This window comes from Talpa europaea (assembly GCF_964194135.1).
Source record: "Talpa europaea genome assembly, chromosome: 5".
NCBI classification, from domain to species: domain Eukaryota; kingdom Metazoa; phylum Chordata; class Mammalia; order Eulipotyphla; family Talpidae; genus Talpa; species Talpa europaea.
In genome coordinates, this window is record NC_140071.1 from 59297690 (window position 1) to 59317315 (window position 19626).

The 19626-nt window shown below is 37.0% G+C and overlaps 1 protein-coding gene across 7 annotated transcripts in view; it reads left to right on the plus strand.

The window, feature by feature from the left end:
* PDE4D (phosphodiesterase 4D) overlaps window positions 1–19626 on the plus strand; it is a gene marked incomplete at its 5' end in the record, with an annotated part of 1035071 nt that overhangs the window by 763801 nt on the left and 251644 nt on the right. The window contains one exon of one of the 7 annotated variants that reach the window (XM_084234304.1): window positions 10751–10815. The exons of the other annotated variants lie outside the window; for them this stretch is intronic. Within the exon in view, the coding sequence (XP_084090430.1) occupies window positions 10751–10815 (65 nt within the window). Of the gene's footprint in view, window positions 1–10750; window positions 10816–19626 lie in introns of those variants that run through there. 7 annotated transcript variants of the gene reach the window in all.

A 19626-nucleotide genomic window follows, 5' to 3' on the forward strand; every position in this document is an offset into this window, starting at 1 on the left:
CTCTAAAACTCTGGCAACCCTATAATTTCCACTGTGTGCTGATATATATTGTAAGTACATTACACACAGGTGAAAAAAAATAAATAGTAATCAAAATTCATGCAAGGATAGAAGGTTTATTTAACACACAAGGAAGGCTGTAATTAATTCATTAATGAATAGGAAATGATTGAAGGGTTTTAAACTGAGAATTAAATATTTTAAGATGTGTGTCTTTGAAAGAAAACCCAAAGACAATACAGAGAATAGATCTAAGAGGGAAGGTGGGAAAACTATTTTCAATCTATTATTTAAATGGAGTCTTGGAGTCAAGGTCAAAATTAAGATGAGAACAAAACATTTCTTTTAAATCAAAATATAATGGTAAAATGTACTTCTAACTTAAAACTGCTTTTCTCCATATCTGTTGAATTCTTGAAGACAAATACCAGATGGTGTCACTTGTATGTGGAATATATTCAAAGATGAAAAACTAAATGCATATTCTTACTGCCAGGAACAAGAGAAGAATATGCACTCTTACCACCATTAGCCATCCTCATGCTGCGGGTATTGGTGATTTGCTGTTACTTACATGAATGATAGTATTTTGATTGCCTCATTAATGGTCATTAATGACTAATAAATGGTCATTTAAAAAGGTAACAATTTGTGAGATCATTGACAATATAATGGTGGTAAGAGTGCAATTCTTGTCTTGTTCCTGGCCATAAAGAATAAGCATTTAGTTTATCATCTTTGAATATTATATTAGATGTGGGCTTGTCATATATGAGCATTATTATGTTGATATATATTCCTTCTATACCCATCTTACTGAGAGCTTTTATTATAAATGGATGTTAAAACTTGTCAAATGTTTTTTCTGTGTCTCTTGAGTAAACCTAATAATTTTTATTCTTCCCCTTTTTGTGTGCTCCAATAAAATTGTATTTATAATAACAAGCACTAATAGCCAATATTAGCAAGGATTTGGAGAAACTGGAACAGTGCTAATTGCTGGAGAGAATGTAAGGAGGTGTAGTCATTTTGGAAAGCAGTCTGGCAGTTCCTCAAACAGTCAAACACAGAGTTAACATTTGACCCAACAACTCCACTTATCTTTATATACCCAAGATAAGTAAAGCTGTATGTCCACAGGTGTTCCAACAATTGTAGATGAATTTTCAGAAGCATTATTCATAACATTCAAAAGTGGTAACAACCCATATGTTCATGAACAGACTAATCGATGAAGAAAATATGCTCTGTGCACACGATGTTCATACAAAAGCCACGAGCAATGACACTTGCTACAACACAGATGACACTTCAAAACATCATACTCCATGAAAGAAGTAGACACAAAGTCATATATTTATAATTTCATTCATATGAAATGTCTAAAATCTGCAAATCCATAGATGGAAGTAGACTAGTTAGTGGTTGGCAGGAAGAGGCACCTGAGGCAGTGACTGCTGATTAGCATGGGGTTTTATTCTTTTTTTTTAAAGATTTATTTTTATTTATTTATACAAGCATTGGGTACAGCCAGAAGTGCGGGAGGGTGAGAGAATTCACCAGAGCCAGAGCGGGGAGCAGAGCAGGCAGAAGGACCGAAGTACACTGCTGAGGGGAGCAGCGGGCGCCAGGAAAGGTCTGTGCGCCATGTGGGACCGTCCTCCCGTGGACGGGGAGCAGCCGGGCATCGAAATAACACTGCAGAGGCTGCAGGCAGCTTCGCAACCCAGCGCTCAACTGCTGCGCCACCGGGGAGGCCCTGAGCATGGGATTTTAGAAGTAAGAGAGTGGTAACAGTTGTACAACTTTGTGAATATACTCAAAGCCAAACTGTACACATTAAAAGAGTAAATTTTACAGTGTGTGAATTATATCTTAAATTAAAAAAAAAAAAAAGAACACAGACTTGATTTGGACCGTGCATCAAAGGCCCTGCCCCTGCTCTAAGTTGTGCCCTAACAACTGAAGGTGGCATCTCTGTAGGCAAAAGCACTCAACACACTGCCTTGCTCACCTCCGGGTACTGCACTCGACTCTTCCCAAAGCTGTGGAACTAGAGACAGCTGTGGTCACCTGAGCAAGGCAACATAGGATTGTAATGGTGACCCGTGGGGTACAGACACGGCAGAGATTCTCAGCAGTCAGTCTCCTCAGGGAATCCTTGCTGGCACTGGTGAGCTTGTTTGCTAAGAGAAAGCGGATGAGCTCCGTTACACTTCTTGCACACTTCTTACACTCTTCAGCAGTGGCGTTAGTTATGGAAACTGAACTTACTCCCACAGACTGGACAGAAAGGGACATCCTGGTCATTGAGTCAAGGCATCACAGGCTCTTCTATTGCTCAGATCTCAGCAGACTCAGTATTTGTTCTGTCAAGCACAGTGAGTTTCTCTAATGTGATTATTAATATACTGACTTCAACAATATAGTTGAAGCTGATAGAAAGTGTGCAGGTCCTGTAGACACAAGGTAGAGAGAGCCTCCCTCACTTATGCTGGGTCATCCAGGGAAGCCATGGCAGTGTCACTCTCAAACTACAGAAGGCAGGGGTCTCATGCCAAGAGTCAGCTTGACTCCTCTGCAGGCAACCAGGGCTCTGAAGGCATTAGCTTAACCCAGCAACACATGCATGATGGGGAAGTGGCATCATAGCCCTGAAAGATAATTCCTCCCTGGGGCAGAAGAAACACTGGCAGCACTTCTGTGGGCACACTGGCCTATCCCACCCTTGGGGCTGGGTTCTGGACCTCTAGTTTCCCTCACACCACCGTGGCGACCATCTTCACTGCTGTTCTACACTCAGCAGACCTTTTTTTTTTAAAAGATTTATTTATGCATACAAGAATTGGGGTACAGGCCAGAGGTGTGGGGGTGAGAGGATTTGTAACAGGGTGGTCCCCAGGAAAGGGGGAGGTTCCAGGTTCCTGCCCCACCCAAGGAAGGGTGGAGCTGAGCAGGAAGAGGAGAAGCTGCAGAAGAGACTGAGGAAGGAAGGAAGCAGGATGGAGCCAGGAGACCTGGAGGAGACGCATGGAGCCTAGAGACACGTGAAGAAACTGCGCTTGTCTTTGGGTTGTGGACTGGGTGACACAGACGTGGGTGAGACCCATGGGGAGGTGACAATGGCAGCTTTTATCTTGATGTTGATTTTGCTCTTTTCCTTCTGGGCTTGTCTGGTTGTTTCTGACCCTTTTCTGTGGGTCCCCACAGGAAGATGCTTTAGACTTGTGGCAGGCTTTGAGGCCTTGTTCTGGGCCAATCCCATATGGATGGACTTTTACCCACGAGGGGACGGGTAACTTTGGGTGCTTCATTTAGAAACTAGACTCTTTGCCTTACCTGTATTGTTTCCTAGTTTTATTAAAGTTCCTTCCCATTAAAGTCTCCTATGTTTTGTGTTGATGCGGCGGATGGCAGAACCCATTTAGAATAGGCAGGTTTGCGGGGCTTGGGCTATCCCTCTCCCTGTCCTATAACAGATTCACCAGAGACAGAGTGGGGAACAGAACAGGCAGACTGACTGAAATACATTGCTGAGGAGAGCAGCGGGCAAGTCAGGAGAGGTCTGCTGCACCACGTGAGTCGCCTCCCTGGCCAGGGATCGAACTTGTGCTGCCGTGGCTATGGAGAGCTTTACAGTGCTGTGTCCTAACCCCTTGGGCCACCAGGGATGCCCCATCAGCAGGCTGTTCCTTTTGTTGATGTGGTGTATCATGTTAATTAGCTTGTGTATGTTGAAGCATCCCTGGAATAAATCACTCCTGGTTATGGTGGCTGAGTCTTTCAATGTTTGGTTGAATTCAGCTTACTAGTATTTTGTTGAGGAATTTTACATCTTTGCTCATCAGGTGTTTGCCTAGTTTTCCTTTTACTTATGATTTCCTTGTCTATTTTTGGTATCACTGTAATAGTGACCTCATAAAGTGTGTTTGAAGTGTTCCTCCTCGGTTTTTTCAACAGAATAATTTCTAGATTTCTTTCTTTGAGGAAACTAGTTGCTCTTCCATATGATCTGTTGCTGTATTTCCATTTCTTTCCATAGCACTCATAGCACTTATTTAATTTGTCAAAACTTGCATCTCTGTTAAGTTCTTTTTTATAGTTCCAATCTCTTTGATAAAATATTCCCTGTGCTCACTAATTCCTGAATTCATTGAATTGTTTTTCTGTGTTTTCTTATATCTCTGAGTTTCTTTGACAGCTTATCTTGCATTCTCTGTTATGCCACAATTTTCCATGCTTTAAGTTTAGTTTCTGGAGAATTAGCATTTTCTTTTTTTACCTCATAGTAGTTATCTTGTAACCATGTTATCTTGAGATTTGAAGATAATTCCTCTGCCTGCACTTTAGACATGATTAACACCTTTTAAAAGTTTTGTCACTTTTTGTTTGCTTTGGTTCAATATCAGTAGCTGAGTAATTAGATGCATTTCTTTTTTCCAGTAGATGGTGCTATGATGTAACTTGTGGTTGCTACTTGCAGCTATTGCTGCTGCTGTGTCACAGTCATGACCCATGGAAGGCAGACAAATCCACCACTGTGTTTCTAAAAGGGAGAGAGCACAGAAGCCTTCTGCTATAGTGGGCCCAGAGAGCCTGGATCATGCACATAACCCCACTACTGCCTCACCTTCTTGAAGCCCCAGATCTGAGAGTCTCCTGGTGTATGTTTTCTGGGTACCAGTACTCATGGAGGCAGGAGGGGAGTGAGGTAGAGTTGTGCATGCTTTCTTGAGCACTTTTCTCACTGAGGTCCTAGATATTTGATGTCCCTCGCATCTGCTACCTTGGGATTCACTTGACTGGTGGCGTGGGCTTGTATGCCATCTCTGCGCTCCCTGGCTCTGTCACTTCCACAAGACCAAATTTAACCACCTTCAGTTATAGAGATGTATGGATCTCTCTGGTTTCTCTCTGTCTCTGTTCTTGGATAATGCAGAGGATCGCTTGTTGATCTATAGTTGATCTATTACTTATAAGATAAAGAGGAGAAATGGGGTGTCTTTGCCGTTATGCTGACATCCTTTTGCCCAATTTTTATCGGATTATTCATGTTCACTTCACTATTGAATGTATGATTTTCTTATATATTTGGAGCATTAGCCCATTACTAGATATAGGGTTTGAAAATATATCTTCACAATCCATAGATTCCCTTTTAATTTTGTTGATTATTTCTTTACTTGTGGAGAAGCTTTTTAGATTTTAATACCTATCAAAATTCCAATGGCATGTTTTACAAAAATAAAATAAACAACCCTAAAATTCATATGGACTCACAAAAGAACCTGGATAGCTAAAGTAGTCTTGAAGTAGAAAAAGGCTAGAAGCATCATACTTCCTGATTTCAACTATATTACAAAATTATAATAATCTAAACCATATGGTGTTGGCATAAAATCAGACATGCGGAGCAATACTCTGAGTAGAGTACCCAGAAATAAACATATGCATACATGTTCAATTACTTGTCAGCAAAGGAGCCAAAACCATAAAGTGGGGAAAGAGAATCTTTTCAATAAATGGTACTGAGAAAACTGGATGTTTTTATGAAAGGAAACTAGACCCACTGACACCATTCACAAAAAGTACTCAAATGGATTAAAGACTTAAAGTCTTGAAACCATAAAACTAGAAAAGAATAGGGGTTTGACAGTAGTCTTGACAATGCTGTTTTTGGATTTGACACCAAAACACAGGCAATGAATGCAAAATTAAACAAGTGGGACTATATAAAAATAATTATTATTATTACTCTAACTTGACATTTCACCAAAAGTTAGGCAACTTGAAGATCAGAAGATTTAGAAGTGGGGTGCTCTAGACTTTTCTACAGAATTAAGAAATTCAGTTGAAAGGAGGTACTTACCTTTAGGAAAGTCCTTAAATTCAATTGTGTGCCAAGCATGTGTAATTAGATAAGAGAGACTGCTAGAAATCTGCTCAAAATTCCCCTCCAGATAAGGAAAATACTGCATTATTCCTCAGTAATGAGGAACTACTGCAAAAGTTCAAAGTGACTTGTTAATGTTATAGAATGGGAAATACCAGGAAACTTTAAAAAAAAAAAAAAAACCCTCTGCAACTCCCTAGTCATTTTTCCTAAAAAGATATTTGATATATCTGCAGTCTGAATTTAAGCACATTTGACAGGCCTGAATATTTTGTTAGCATATAACATGATTCTAAGAAATCTGCTGATGACAGGTTGGAATGTGTAGTGTCTATTGTTAGAGGACAAGATTTACTTAAAAGACAGAAGATTTGAAAGTGGGCAGAGTACTATATATCAAAGTAATAATATCTAAGAAATGATGGATTAAGTAGTAAAATCATTCCTAAACACCTCATTCCATTCATTTCATTTACTGTTTGATGTTGAATCACAGCTCTTGATAAGTGCTATTAGTCCCACAAGTGCAGGAGAAAAGAAAGGAAAGTCATGACTCTGGGGTACCCGGTCTACTTGTGTGCAGTTGATACCTTCCATGTGAGAATTGCCCACAATGCACTGTGGACACCATAAAGTGGCATGAGAGAGATTTTAGGTGAAATTTGTATTTTTTTTCCTATGAATACTTGCAGTTGGGGAAAAAATGTAACCAGTGTATCAAACCCATTTGTAAAATAAATATAAAGTTATCTTTCAAATTTAATTTGTGTTTTTTACTTTTTTAAAGATTTATTTATTTATGCATATAAGAACTGGGGTACAGGCCAGAGTTGTGGGGGTGAGAGGATTCACCAGAGACAGAGTGGGGAACAGAACAGGCAAACTGACTGAAATACATTGCTGAGGGGAGCAGCAGGTGAGGCAGGAGAGGTCTGCTGCACCATGTGGGTGTCTCCCTGGCTGACCAGGGATCAAACTCATGCTGCAGAGGTTGCGGACAGCTTCATAGTGCTGTGTTTAACCCCTTGCGCCACCAGGGAGGCCCGAGTTTGTGTTTTTAGAAAAGTTAGATAATGAAGAAAAAAAATCAAGAAGTGGTCAATGAACTACTTATAATAGCCAAGATTAGAAACAACATAGGTATATCTAAGGACAGGTGAGTGGATTAGAAAACGTGGTATGTCTATACACACTGGAATACTACTCAGCTATTAAAAAAATAAATGAACTTTTGCCATTTCCAACAATATGGATAGAATTGGAGGGGATTATGCTAAGGAAAATGAGTCAGAAAGCATAAGGCAAATTCCAAATGCTTTCACTTATATATGGACTATAGAGAAACAAAACAAAGTGTCAGGCAAAACCAAAGCAATAACAAACCTTGGAAATCTGACTGTGGAACTGAGGCTATAAAGAGCTGGAGTGGAAGAAAATACAGTGGGTGGGCAAAACAAATTATAGGACTATGGGTGCCTTGGTTGTGGGTGTGGTGTGGTGACATGTATCTAAAGAAGTGAGATCCTACGTCTGTGAATCACACACAGTGTTGTAAACCCACGTTACCCCAATAAAATTTTTAAGAAGAAATGATATAGTTGAATTGCCAATATGCCAAAAATTATGGAGATGGTGTCCAAATGTTAAGGCTTTGTAAGAAAGATTATAGTACAGATGGCAGTTTTATTTAATAAACATCATACTATCTGGTGGTTTGATTCAACCATGGCGGGGGGAGAGGGGGAATCTCATTTGGATTACCCCAGTGAACTTATACATCTTGGTATAGTCATTTGGATTACCCCAGTGAACTTATACATCTTCGTATAGTCCATTGAAATATTGTGATGACAATACTTGAATAGAAAGGAGTCTATATAATTCAGTACATCTGGGGAATGCTAGGAATTATAGTGATTTCTGAATCAAATGCATGTTCTTCAAAGTCCTGTAGGCAAGGACCACGTGGTTCTCTAATGTCTAGTCTCTTCAGATTCAACCATCCTTCCCAGCCCTTATACATCATATGCTTGTTACTAAGGAACGCCAGGGCAGTATCCTATCTATTCCACTAGGAGATGTTTTTAATAGGAAAAAATACAGGACCTGAGGTTACAAAACAGTGTTTCAGAAATGTGAAATATATCCTTTGAATGGAGAACGTGTTGTGATATTGAATAACACTATTAGGTTATTTTTCATTCTGTCACTACCTAAATTTTCGAGGTAGAAGAAAAATTTAAATTTCAATAGCCTGATAATATTGCGTGACTTTCTTTTTCTATAATGGCCACCTTGGGATACTGTTCCAAAAAGCTTTGAGCATTCTGGTTATTTGCATACATTGTCAAAGTCTCCACTTAAACCTGTTTTCTTTGAGGATTGCTTTTTCTTTTGGGAACCATTATACAGTGCTTCGGAGACACCCAATAAGTGAATTAGGAATTTGAGAGAAAGGTTCTTGGACTACATGGAACATTGAGCAACTAAGTGAAAAACAGCGCGCTGGGCAGCCTTACCTCTGATGTGTATGTGACAACAAACGGAGTGTCAGTGAGCTAAGTAATCTCACTCAGACAGAGTGCTTTCTAAGAGACAGAGGAACAGGACTGATTAACACAGGGCATTCACACATTACCTTCTGTAATCATTGCCATTTTTTTTCTGAAATGGCCACCAGAAGATATTTGATCCACCTTACATGGAAGAGAAATATTTGAAATATATGGGAGTAGTTACTTACTTTTCCTAGTTTTATTTATTTTGTTGTTGTTGTTGTGTCCTTTCCCATATTAAATTTCCAAGGAGAAAAAAAAAAAACACCTTCTTCTGTATGCAACCTCCCAAAATGCATATTTTCACATACTTTCTTTGAATTTCAAAAATTCGTTATTGGTTAACATGCCTTAAAGGGCCAGCAATATACTAAACATGGCAGAGAGCTAGGTATGCATGAATATCCCTGGGCAGTCATAGGAAAACAAAAGTTTAAGGAGATAATTACATGGAAAGTAATGTCTTGGTATTTACCTTGAGAGGTTTGGGGTCACTGAGAAGAGAGTCAATCACAAAAGCACCTTGAAGCATGCCTAGAGGAGGAGTTGAAGGGTTTGTTGTAATAAGCAGCCAGAACCTCTGGCTGGGTGCCTTACTACATTAATTTTCCAAGTACTTTGGGTGGGTCACAATTGCACTCCAACATCCTGCCTGCAAATGCTAAATAAATACCAGGTTCACGTCAGACTAAAGAACCAACGTACTAATGTCATTTAAGAATTAGAATGCTAATTATTTTCGCTTGATAATTCTCATCCTAAATACCTGAACTTGGCACACCCAATCCAATATATATCCTCTGTGCAAATGTTCAGAGGGATAGGTAGGATGGTCAAATATCCCTTCTCCTTGGAACAATTCAAATCAACTTAGATTGTATCTATTATAATGGAATAGTTTTATTTCAAAAGCAGGAGGGGGTCAGGAATATTGAGAGAGGATATGAGCTAGCTTCTTCCTGAAGAACTGCTAAGAATTAGCAAAACCCAGAGTTTGTGCATAAAAGTCAAGTCAATTTGCATATGAATTGCAAAAAGAAGTAAGATTTAGAAAACGCTGGGCAAGGGGACAGCTTCAGTACATGTAGCTACTTGTCCAGCAATAACACATTCGATGTTTCGGTTTAAACATTCCAGTGCTACCTGATGCAATGTTACTGCTACACTCTGTGGAATTTTTAAAAGGCATTTTGCATCACGACAACCAACCACAATGCATGGCATTTCATTAAATATGCACAAAATGAACGTCTGCTAAATCCTCCATTTCACTCAATATTGCTTATGACAAGACATTTTAGTTTTCAGGGTGAGACCTTGAGAAAATAACCTTTTTTCGGGGTGGGGGGAAGGGGATAAACAACTCAAAGGCAAAGGGGTGTGTTAACTTGTAAAGGTGCTCAGGGAATTTCAGTGTGAATAACGCAGACACCTCATTTCCCAGAGGAGGAAATGGTTTTATAAAAGTTTTGAGAGGACTCCTGTCTGCTTGGCTGGGTTACAATCTTGGGCTCTGGCTGGCCTGTCCCTTAGCATTGTAAGTTTCAGCAATTGACTAGGCAGGGCCAGGCGCTGGTTTTGTGTGTGTTTTTTTTTCCTCTCACTTCCCTGCGATGTTTTGAACTGCCTTCCTACAGACGTCATACAAGCCTTGAGGAGTACTTTCTGCCTGGCGAGATTGAATGATAGTTCTCATTCACAAAGACTTGGAGTCACAATGTAAGCAGGGGACACAAGTGAAATTACATTCACAGGTAAAAGCAGTGGCCCAAAAGCAGTGTGGAGAGCTTTGTTCCCTGGCTGACTTCTTGGCTCCGGAGAAGTGTTTTCCTGTGGTTGCCCTGAAATGGAACTTCCCTGACAGCTCTCCAGTGTCACAGTACCTCGCGGTCATTTTCTTTTTCTTTCACTCTACCTGAGTACTTTCAGAGTGGAAACCTTTAAACCTGTTATTATGGAATCGCAAAAAAGATGAGATCAAGTGACTCTTTCACTGTGTTGGTTTTCCTTGTGACCAGATGAAGAATAGATTTCAAATGCAGTTCCTCCCTTGGCAATGCAAAACAGAAAAGAAACTGTCACTGCTGAACAGCCTAGTGCTGGATTAAATTCAGTCTGAAAGAGGAAAGAGCTCCTGTGTTTAGAAGCGTCCCTATGTTCTGGATGGGGGCAGACGTTGGACTCTGGGAAATTTGGATTTCTTCAAGCAGCCTCCCTTTGGAAATGGAATATATTTAAAACCGTCTTTGTAGAAAGACAGCTGAAATGTGTTAATCAAAGTACTTGGAGACTTTTTTTCAAAATGAGCATTATTATGAAGCCAAGATCCCGATCTACAAGTTCCCTGAGGACTTCAGAGGCACTTTGGTAACGCTTTTCTCTCATGCTTCTCCCTTTTTTCCTTTTAAGATTGACGTAATACTGGAGTATTTAGTAATTGCTCACGAGGTTTAAGAGTTGGGTGTGAGGTTAAGGCTTTGTAAGAAAGAGCACAGTACTGATGGCAGTTTTGTTCTCTGTTTTATGCGCAATTTTATCTGTTCTAAAAGACAAAGGTCTCCACTTCTTTTTTAATTCCATGTGGACAACATGTGGACTGGTGATTGATTATCTTGAGGGAAGGAAGGAAGCTTGCAAATATGTTGGAAATTTAGAAAATGAAAACTTGTCATTTTTCACTGTCTTACTTGGTTGCTTGTTTTCTCATCTTTCTTGCCTGATGCAGGCAGGCTGATAGTGACAGTCTTGCCACTCTCTGTAGAAGATAACTCGACTTTTATCGCAGACGTATTAGGAGCATTAACAGCTTTCTATACCTTTATTCGTGTGACCAACTTGAATTTAACTGTGTGGCTAAGTGTTTACCAAGATGGCTATCATTTTATCACCTTCTGTGTTGTATTTTGTTAATAATAATCCCTGGTAATTATGGTTTTTTGGTAATTTTAGTGTTTTTCTCCTAGTGAAAAGTATGTTAATTTATTCTAATATTCTAATATTTCACGCTACTCTTACTCAAGTGTTTGATATGCTCATATGCGTATGGTCTCTAAAGAGTATTTTTCCCAATAAAGTGATTTTTGTGTCTAGAACAGATATTTACAAATACTTTCATAGGTTAATCTTATTTTATCTTAATGACAGATTATGCAATAGTAACTAAGCTCAATTTTTAGAAATGGAAATAAAAGCAAAGATCAAGGGTAAACGATTGGGGTGGGAATAGGATGGAAACAGGCAGGCAAGATGTATTGCATATAATGATATGAGCAGGAACACATATAGATACACTCAAATTATTTGCCTCAGGAATTCAGCCCAAATTTATTTGTCATTTGCTGTTATTATACTAGTGCGTTATAATGGATAGGTATCAAGAATTGCCGCTTTAGTAGTATGTCTTGGGTTTTAATGAACTATAGGTGAAGATTTTTGTCTCTCATGCCACAGTGATCCTTATAAAATAATGCATGTAATATATTTCTTCTCGAGTTTCTTAAGGTTTGTATCTGCAAATAAATCTCTGTTTCTTTTATGCTAAACAATAAGTACTAAGAAATACTTATAATCCTCTTATTACCAGAGCTAATGTAAACCTCTGACATGGGTAATCAGAATTCTTAAAATACATAGATTTTATTAATTTGTGACTTCTATCCTGTGCATGTGAAAACAGGATCTGATACTTGAATAAATAGTTTCTAACCAACTTACTTCCCCTTTTGCCTAGAGTACATGGAGACATATTTCTTAATTCAGGACTCAATCACAAATAATTATTTCATTTCAAAAGACTTGTAAAATTGACATCCTTGTCATATCCCATTTTTATCCATAACCATTCTGTTATTCTAAATTATATTGTTTTCATAAATAAGTAGGAACACAATTTAAAATATATTTTTAAAATATTGATTTGTGAATGTGTTTATCATTACATTTAATTTTAAATATTTTGCATAGTGTTTCGATCAGAATGGTTTTTGTGTAAGAAATAAATGTCTCTCTTGATACTAATGTTTCCTAAATTTAACTGCATACTATGGAAATTTCTCCAGTTATTAATCTTACATTGGACTTATTACTCATATAAGTGTTTGGGTATATCACTGCTGCCTCCAAATATTTGACCTACGCTATGATTGCTCTAATTGCAGTTTTATTATTTTATAATGTTTTTTACTCAAATACTATATGCATATGTATTTATTTATATTTATATATGGCAAAACCTATATAGATTATAGATTGTGTATAGAGAAAATATGTATGCATGTGTTTACAAACACACACACGTAGACACATACGTATAGCTATATATTTTCACCATTACAAAAAAAAAAAAAAACCCACCTCCTAGCCTTTCTCTCCCTGTGCCTCCGAATACTCTCTCCCTGTGCCTCCGAATAAGCCCAAGAGTTCTATAGGACAATATCTCCTCCTCACCAGCTTTTTTATTCTAACCTTTGAACCCTGGTCTCCAGCCCCATTCCTTTTCAAACACCAAAGCCAACTTCATCCTGTTAACAGTTAACCTCCCATGCGAGAAACCTGCTGATTTACCACTTATTCTTTTTCTTAAATGATTTTAATTCATTCTGAACTTCAGAATTCTTTATCCTTGAGGACCCATATTTTGGTTCCTTGTAATTCTACTTATGTAAATCTATTTTATGTTCCCTGGCCCATTTTCTCCAAAACTGTTTGCTTTCTCCTCAGTGGCCTTTAAGCTAAATGCTACTTTTGGATGCTTTCTACCTGCTTTCTGCAAGAATCCAATGCTTCAAATTACTTTTCCTTTCCTTTTTCCTGTTCTCTCCAACCAGTACCAAAACAGCAATCCCACTCTTTTTTTTATAGGTCTTAAGAATTCCCGTGAGACAGTCACAATTTTAAAAGGAATTTTATGGCAAACACATAATGATATTGTATGCCCTTCCTCTTAATTAATCTGTTCAGAAGAAAAGACATAGTAAAATTTTATGAATTTAAAAAAAATAAGAGTAATCTTGATATTAATCTATTTCCTCATAATTACCACAAATGTTGTGTGTGTGTGTGTGTGTGTGTGTATTTAAGTGGACTGGTATATGTATATACCAGTATATGTGTGGGGGTGTGTGTGTGTGTGTGTGTATATACTGGGTATATAATTCACTGTGTAGCTACTGTTTGCCAGGTTCTAGAAGAATGTGATTAACAACTCTAGCCAACCTCATTTAAAATCCTATATGCATGAAATTGAGAAAAACTTAATGTATGTATTTTCTTATGCTCATAAAAGTATTACATTAACAAACTTGAGTGGGTCATCATTTCCCTTTCTTTTCCAGTCATTTTAGTAATAATAGTATATCTTTAGATTCTATAAAGATAATAATATGGAAGTTATAGCTCCATAAATGGTTGAATTTTACATGTGATAAATTCAGATTTAGTCAACAATTATATAGTATTACTAATATTATAATATGGCATTTTACCATTTGCAAACATATCCAACAGATACTTCTCATTACTATAATATTTATGTCATTCAGTTCAATTTAAGTAAAAATTTATTAGTTATTCCAAATAGAAATATAAAGAGAGCTTTGACCAGTAAAACTGATATTTATTTTGTTTAAGATATTCATTGTGGAATCTGGGGAAAAGAGATGCTATCATCTAAAATATGATCGTGGAATTTCTATAAAGCAAATTTTGAAGCAGATTAGTGAATGTGTAAAAACTGTATTAAGTTTATACGTATATACAAAGTTTGGAAGGCTCGATTCAAGCCTTTGGTAGTGGTTATCTTTTAAGGTATCTATGACAGGAATGGAGATAGGAAAGACTTTTTTTTTGCTTCTGTATTTCTATATTACATGATTTTTTTATCAAGCAAGTATTAAACTTTATATGCAGATATGCCTATGAGTCCAGTGAACATTTTAATACTGTGCATATTTTCTCAGGTCAATAATGATTGTATTTTCTGCTTATTTTCTTGCTAAAGCTGTAAAAAATCAGGCTGAGAATTGTTATTTTTGTCGTCAGTCACAGTGGAAAGCATTTGTTTAGACTGAAAATGTTAATTTTATAATTGAGAATACAAAAGATATAACAACATTAATCAATATTTTGGAGGGAAGATTATTCATTATTTTTTTCAACTATCGAATACTCAACCATTATCATTTTAGGCTTAATTACATATCTTAAATAGTTGTTAATACATGTTGCATGGTTTGCTTCATTTAGCATATCAGGATTTTTCTGCTTTTCTAATAATAATTCCTCTGACTTTTGAGTATCATTTATGAATGATAATTGTGAAGAGAATTTTATATGCAATATCTTACTTAGTACTTCTATCAATAAAGGAAGGCGTTGCTAATGCAAATATTTTATGAAATTTAAAAAAGATTTTTTATTAATTTTTTTACATCATTGTTCATTTTTAAACAATATTTGCTTACCCCCACCCCCTCAGGTGTAGTCCCCATAGAATTTCCTTCACCAGTGCACCCGTGCACCATCACCTCAGTTCCCTGTGCTCCTCCCGCCCTCCCTCTGATTCCTCTCCCGCCTCCTCCCCTGCAGGATTTCTCTGATTTATAATTGTCTGTTTTCACTTTGTTGTGTTTTGTACTGTTACTATTTTTTTACACTGATACCTTATTTGGTCCCCCTATGTTCCTGTTATAAGTGAAACCATCCGATATTTTTCTTTTTCCTTCTGGCTTATTTCACTGGGCATAATTCCTTCTAGCTCCATCCACATTGCTGAGAATGGCATGGTTTATGTTTTTTGATTGCTGAATAATATTCCATTGTGTAGATATACCACATCTTTTTGATCCGGTCATCTATTTTTGGGCATTTGGGTTGTTTCTAGGTTTTATCTATTTTATGGGTAAAGAATAGAATCCAAGAGGTGCAAGAATTTCTAGAGGGCCATTTAACTGCAGGGAAGACTAAGATTAGAACCCCATTCTGTCTGCTCAGAAGACAATGAATATTCTGTTTATTTCAGCATGCTGCCTCACTCTACTCCCTATTAAATCATTTTAAATGAGTATATAGTTTTCTATCTTGTGAATATATGTAAATGCATGAAAATATTTGATTAGATTTTAGGTGACTGGAGAAATAAATTATAAGTTGTCTGTCTAGAAGTATGATAACCTATCAAGTCAAAGGCTGAATTTGGGTGTTGAAAAATGGATGTTTGAAAAACTTTTGTAGTTATAGCTGCAAAATTTATATAGTCTCTAGAGATAGCAAATAAGGTCATATGTTCCTTGTTACAGAGAAATAAAGAGTAAAAGGTCAGTCCCTCCCAGTTTTGAATAGATGGTCTTTCCAATTATGCTAGCAAGTTATGTTTTGTCCTCTACACGCTCTGTAAGTCTTCAGATTACAAGTACTATGTTTCAGATGTTGTATGACGTTTCATGCTGTTTTAAATCACCTTTGAAAAGATGCAGATCTTCCTTCCTAAGTCTTTTATCTTAGAAGCTTTTGTAAAATGCAAAACAAATGAAATTTGTGTATTTTCTGCTTGTCCAATATGCACTGTGACTCGGTTCAGGAAAGTGCCAACATTCCAGACTGGTTCAGAGTTTTGAAAATGAGATAATTTTTTTTATCCTATTACTTAAATTTATATTACATCTGTAATATAATAAACCTAGAGATACACAGCTTTTAGATGGAGTGATTAAGATCCCTTGAGAATTATTTGTAACATAACTAAGAAAACAGAGTGGATCACAGATAGGTTTACTTTTTAAAGTCATAAATTATGAGAATCCCTGAAAAAAGTCCTTTGTCCATACTTCCCACTTGACCCTGGAGAAGCCAACTGTTCTTCAAGAGTCAAATTTACTCATCTGTAAAACAAAGAGGGTCAGCTAGATCAGTGAATTTCAAACATGTGTTTTCAGTGAAACACCTTTTACAAATAAAATGCTTATCTAAATATGACATATTTAAAATTATATCTGACATATAGAAAAAATTTCATATGTATGTAATATATGTAAATTTGTGCAAACATACATAAAATAGTATAATAGCCACAGAGTTTGCACCTTTATTCCCACTCCAAATCCAGTCTCTATCCTTGCAATACCTCTAGGGTTTCAAGGAATACTGTTTGAAAACCGCTGAGCTATTATGGTAAGATCCCTTATAGTTCTGCTTTCTGTAGTGCTCCCTGCCACTGGAGAGTCATCTCGGGTTTTGTGTCTCTATATGGACTGGAATAAACTTGCTGAAAATTGATTTCCTAGGAAATTTAATAACAAAATTGAAATACGTATGCCCTGAAAGATTTTAATGGTATGGGACTTTCATTTCCAAGAAAATACAAAAGAGTTATAGTACTAAGATTTATTTATTTCATTTGGCATTTCCTTACTTTTTTTTACAAATTTATTGTAGACTTTTATTGGAAAATCATTGCTCTTTAAATATGTGCATAGCTGACATATCATGAGTTAACATTGCAGTGGGTAAATGGTGAATTGGCATTGAATTCTATGGAAGAAAGACATTTCTTTAATCTGGGTGTTTCAAAGTGGGATTTTCATCTGACTTTTTTAATCCTATCACTGGTGAATTAAATTCATAGGTAATATTGACATGTGCAACACTCTTCTCGGTGACATTGAAATGTCACATTGCAACAACACTTAGTCCTAACTGTGACTCTACTCTTTTTTTCCCTATTGATCTGGGAGCTCCATGGTTTGGGCCTTGTCACTAAAATTTGCCTCTCTACAGAGGTAAAGAAACAACTCACTTATTAGCCACTCTCTCAGTCATTACAATCATATAATATTTTTTTTTGAATCAGAAGAAATGAGGACATGAACATAATTACAGGTATAACTTTGGTTAGTCACAGCTACACATCTGGCAAGATTGAGAAAAAATATATTATGAGATGAATCTGAAGAGGAAGAATGTTAATGAGGTCCCAAGGAGTTGTTCGCTTCCTTTAGAGGAAGATCTCTGAGGAACATGTGTAAATATTCTGAGTAATGTTAATACTAAACAAAATTACTAACACCTGAATTAAGGTTACAAGAATGGAACCAACTATGTTGATGAGAACTGTAGTCACGAAGGAAGCAGTCTTAATTAACAGCCAATATACATTTTCCAGAGATTATCCAGAGGGGGGAAAAAAAAAAAAAGATGTTGAAAGTATATTGGAAAATGAATAGCAAAGTAAGGTGTACTCTCGTCAAAAGCACTAAATCCTTGCAGGGATCAGGGCCTATAAGAAGAGGTGGCGTACTAAAGATGGGGCAAGTTACTGTGAAATATAACCAGGTACGATAACTAAAGGGAAACCATACCTATGTTACCATAGCTTTTAAAATGCTTAGTTATGTGATTAAGCTTGGCCTAAACTAGGCAGCACTTCAAAAGAATGAAGAAAGGGGAGAATCCTAGAACCAAGGCAGTCTCTAGCATCTTAACATCCTGGAAGAAAGGTAATGATGTGGATTGAGGAAGTAGACAGAAGACTAAACTGCTCCTTCAGAGTAAAAGAAAATAATAAGGGGAAACGTAGGGGAAGAATTGAAGATGTGCTGCTGGAGATGCAGAAGAAAAGATCAGAAGTAAGGCCAAGAGGGAAGAATTCCGACCTATGTTGAACTTGATCAACACCATCTAGTGCCCTCCCCTGTTTGACCACACTGACATCTTCTGGGCAAAAGGTGGCATCAGTGAACTTGAATATAGAGGGCCTTTTCCCATTTCATCTTAGTCCTAAGAACTTCTGCTAGAGGATAAAACAACTTTTCAAGTTCTTCTATTTTCCTACTATACAGCAGGGAGAATATGACATTAGAAAATTCACACACTTAGAGTGCAGCTTCTAAAACTTCCTTACAAGAAATGGTTTTACAACCCACACAGTTAAGATATTTGTTACATCTCATTCTAATCTCACTTGTTTAAATATTAACCCATTTCTTCCTAGTTACTAGTGGATGGAGGAATAGTGAGTCAATAGATAAGGAGATTCTCCTTTATGATGTTTGAAAACTCTTGGTGAATGACTTCATGGTTTTTTATTTCGTATTGCAAAATATTCATTTTGAATTGTGAAGTAGACGGCACCAGTGAGACTTATTAAAAAGAAATGTTTCAAAGATAGTTTCAATATGGAATTGTTTCAGGCTTACCACATAGAGTGTTCCCATTGTACCTAATTCTTCTTCCTGTTTAAAATACATTCAAAATGAGAAATTCAACTCCTTTTAATTCCTGTACATGTATATGTGGAATAGAGAAAATCATAATTCACAACAGCCATGATTTCATTCTATTGTAGAGCAACACGTAATTTTTTCTGTGCTCGGGGAATTTACGTGGTACACTACCTTAGTTAGAACAAATTGACCAATGACATCCCATTATGTGAGCAGCCATTTGTGGAATGTCTCCTCTGATACTGCGACTTTGTCATGGAACAGTAGGTAACTGATGACAATTCAGTCAACAGCTAACTAAGGCACAAGTCTTCAATACATAGTGATCCTCAGAGTAGTAACTGTTGTAATGGCAGAAGATGCAATATTTTTTTTTAATTTCCTTTTGTGAGATAGTGGATTTCCTGCTATGCACTTGTCAGTTAGTTTTGTCCTAAGAACATCTGTATGAGGTAAAATGAAATCACACAGCTCTGCAAGTCATGAAGCTAAAGAAAACACTTGGTCTGTTTCTAAATCCTGCATTTGTTTCATTGCTATTACTGTTATCCTTTTCCTGTATATTCCCTTTTCTCCACTATCTAGATAGTTTTGGGCACAGTTTTGGCCTCATTGTGTTCCAGAAAGTAGTCAGCAGTCTGGTATTTTCACCTTTTCTTCCTGTGTTAGATTGTTCAGGTTTCTCCTTTTAACTTTGTGCCTCTCCAGAATGTGTTTACCTTTTGTATTTTGTTTGTCTTCTTTCTCAAAATGTGCGTACAAGCCTTCAAACATGCACCATAGGGATGTATCAAAAAATAGAAAATGGACTTTGATATAGCTTCTTTCTTTACAGTGCTTCACTTGTTCCTGACGTGTTCAACTTATCGGCCCTCTTCCCCCAATCCCACTGTAAATTGCACTGTCTTCTTCCTCTCTGGTATTTTGCCAGTAAATAAGACCATAAAATCTTACAAATGAA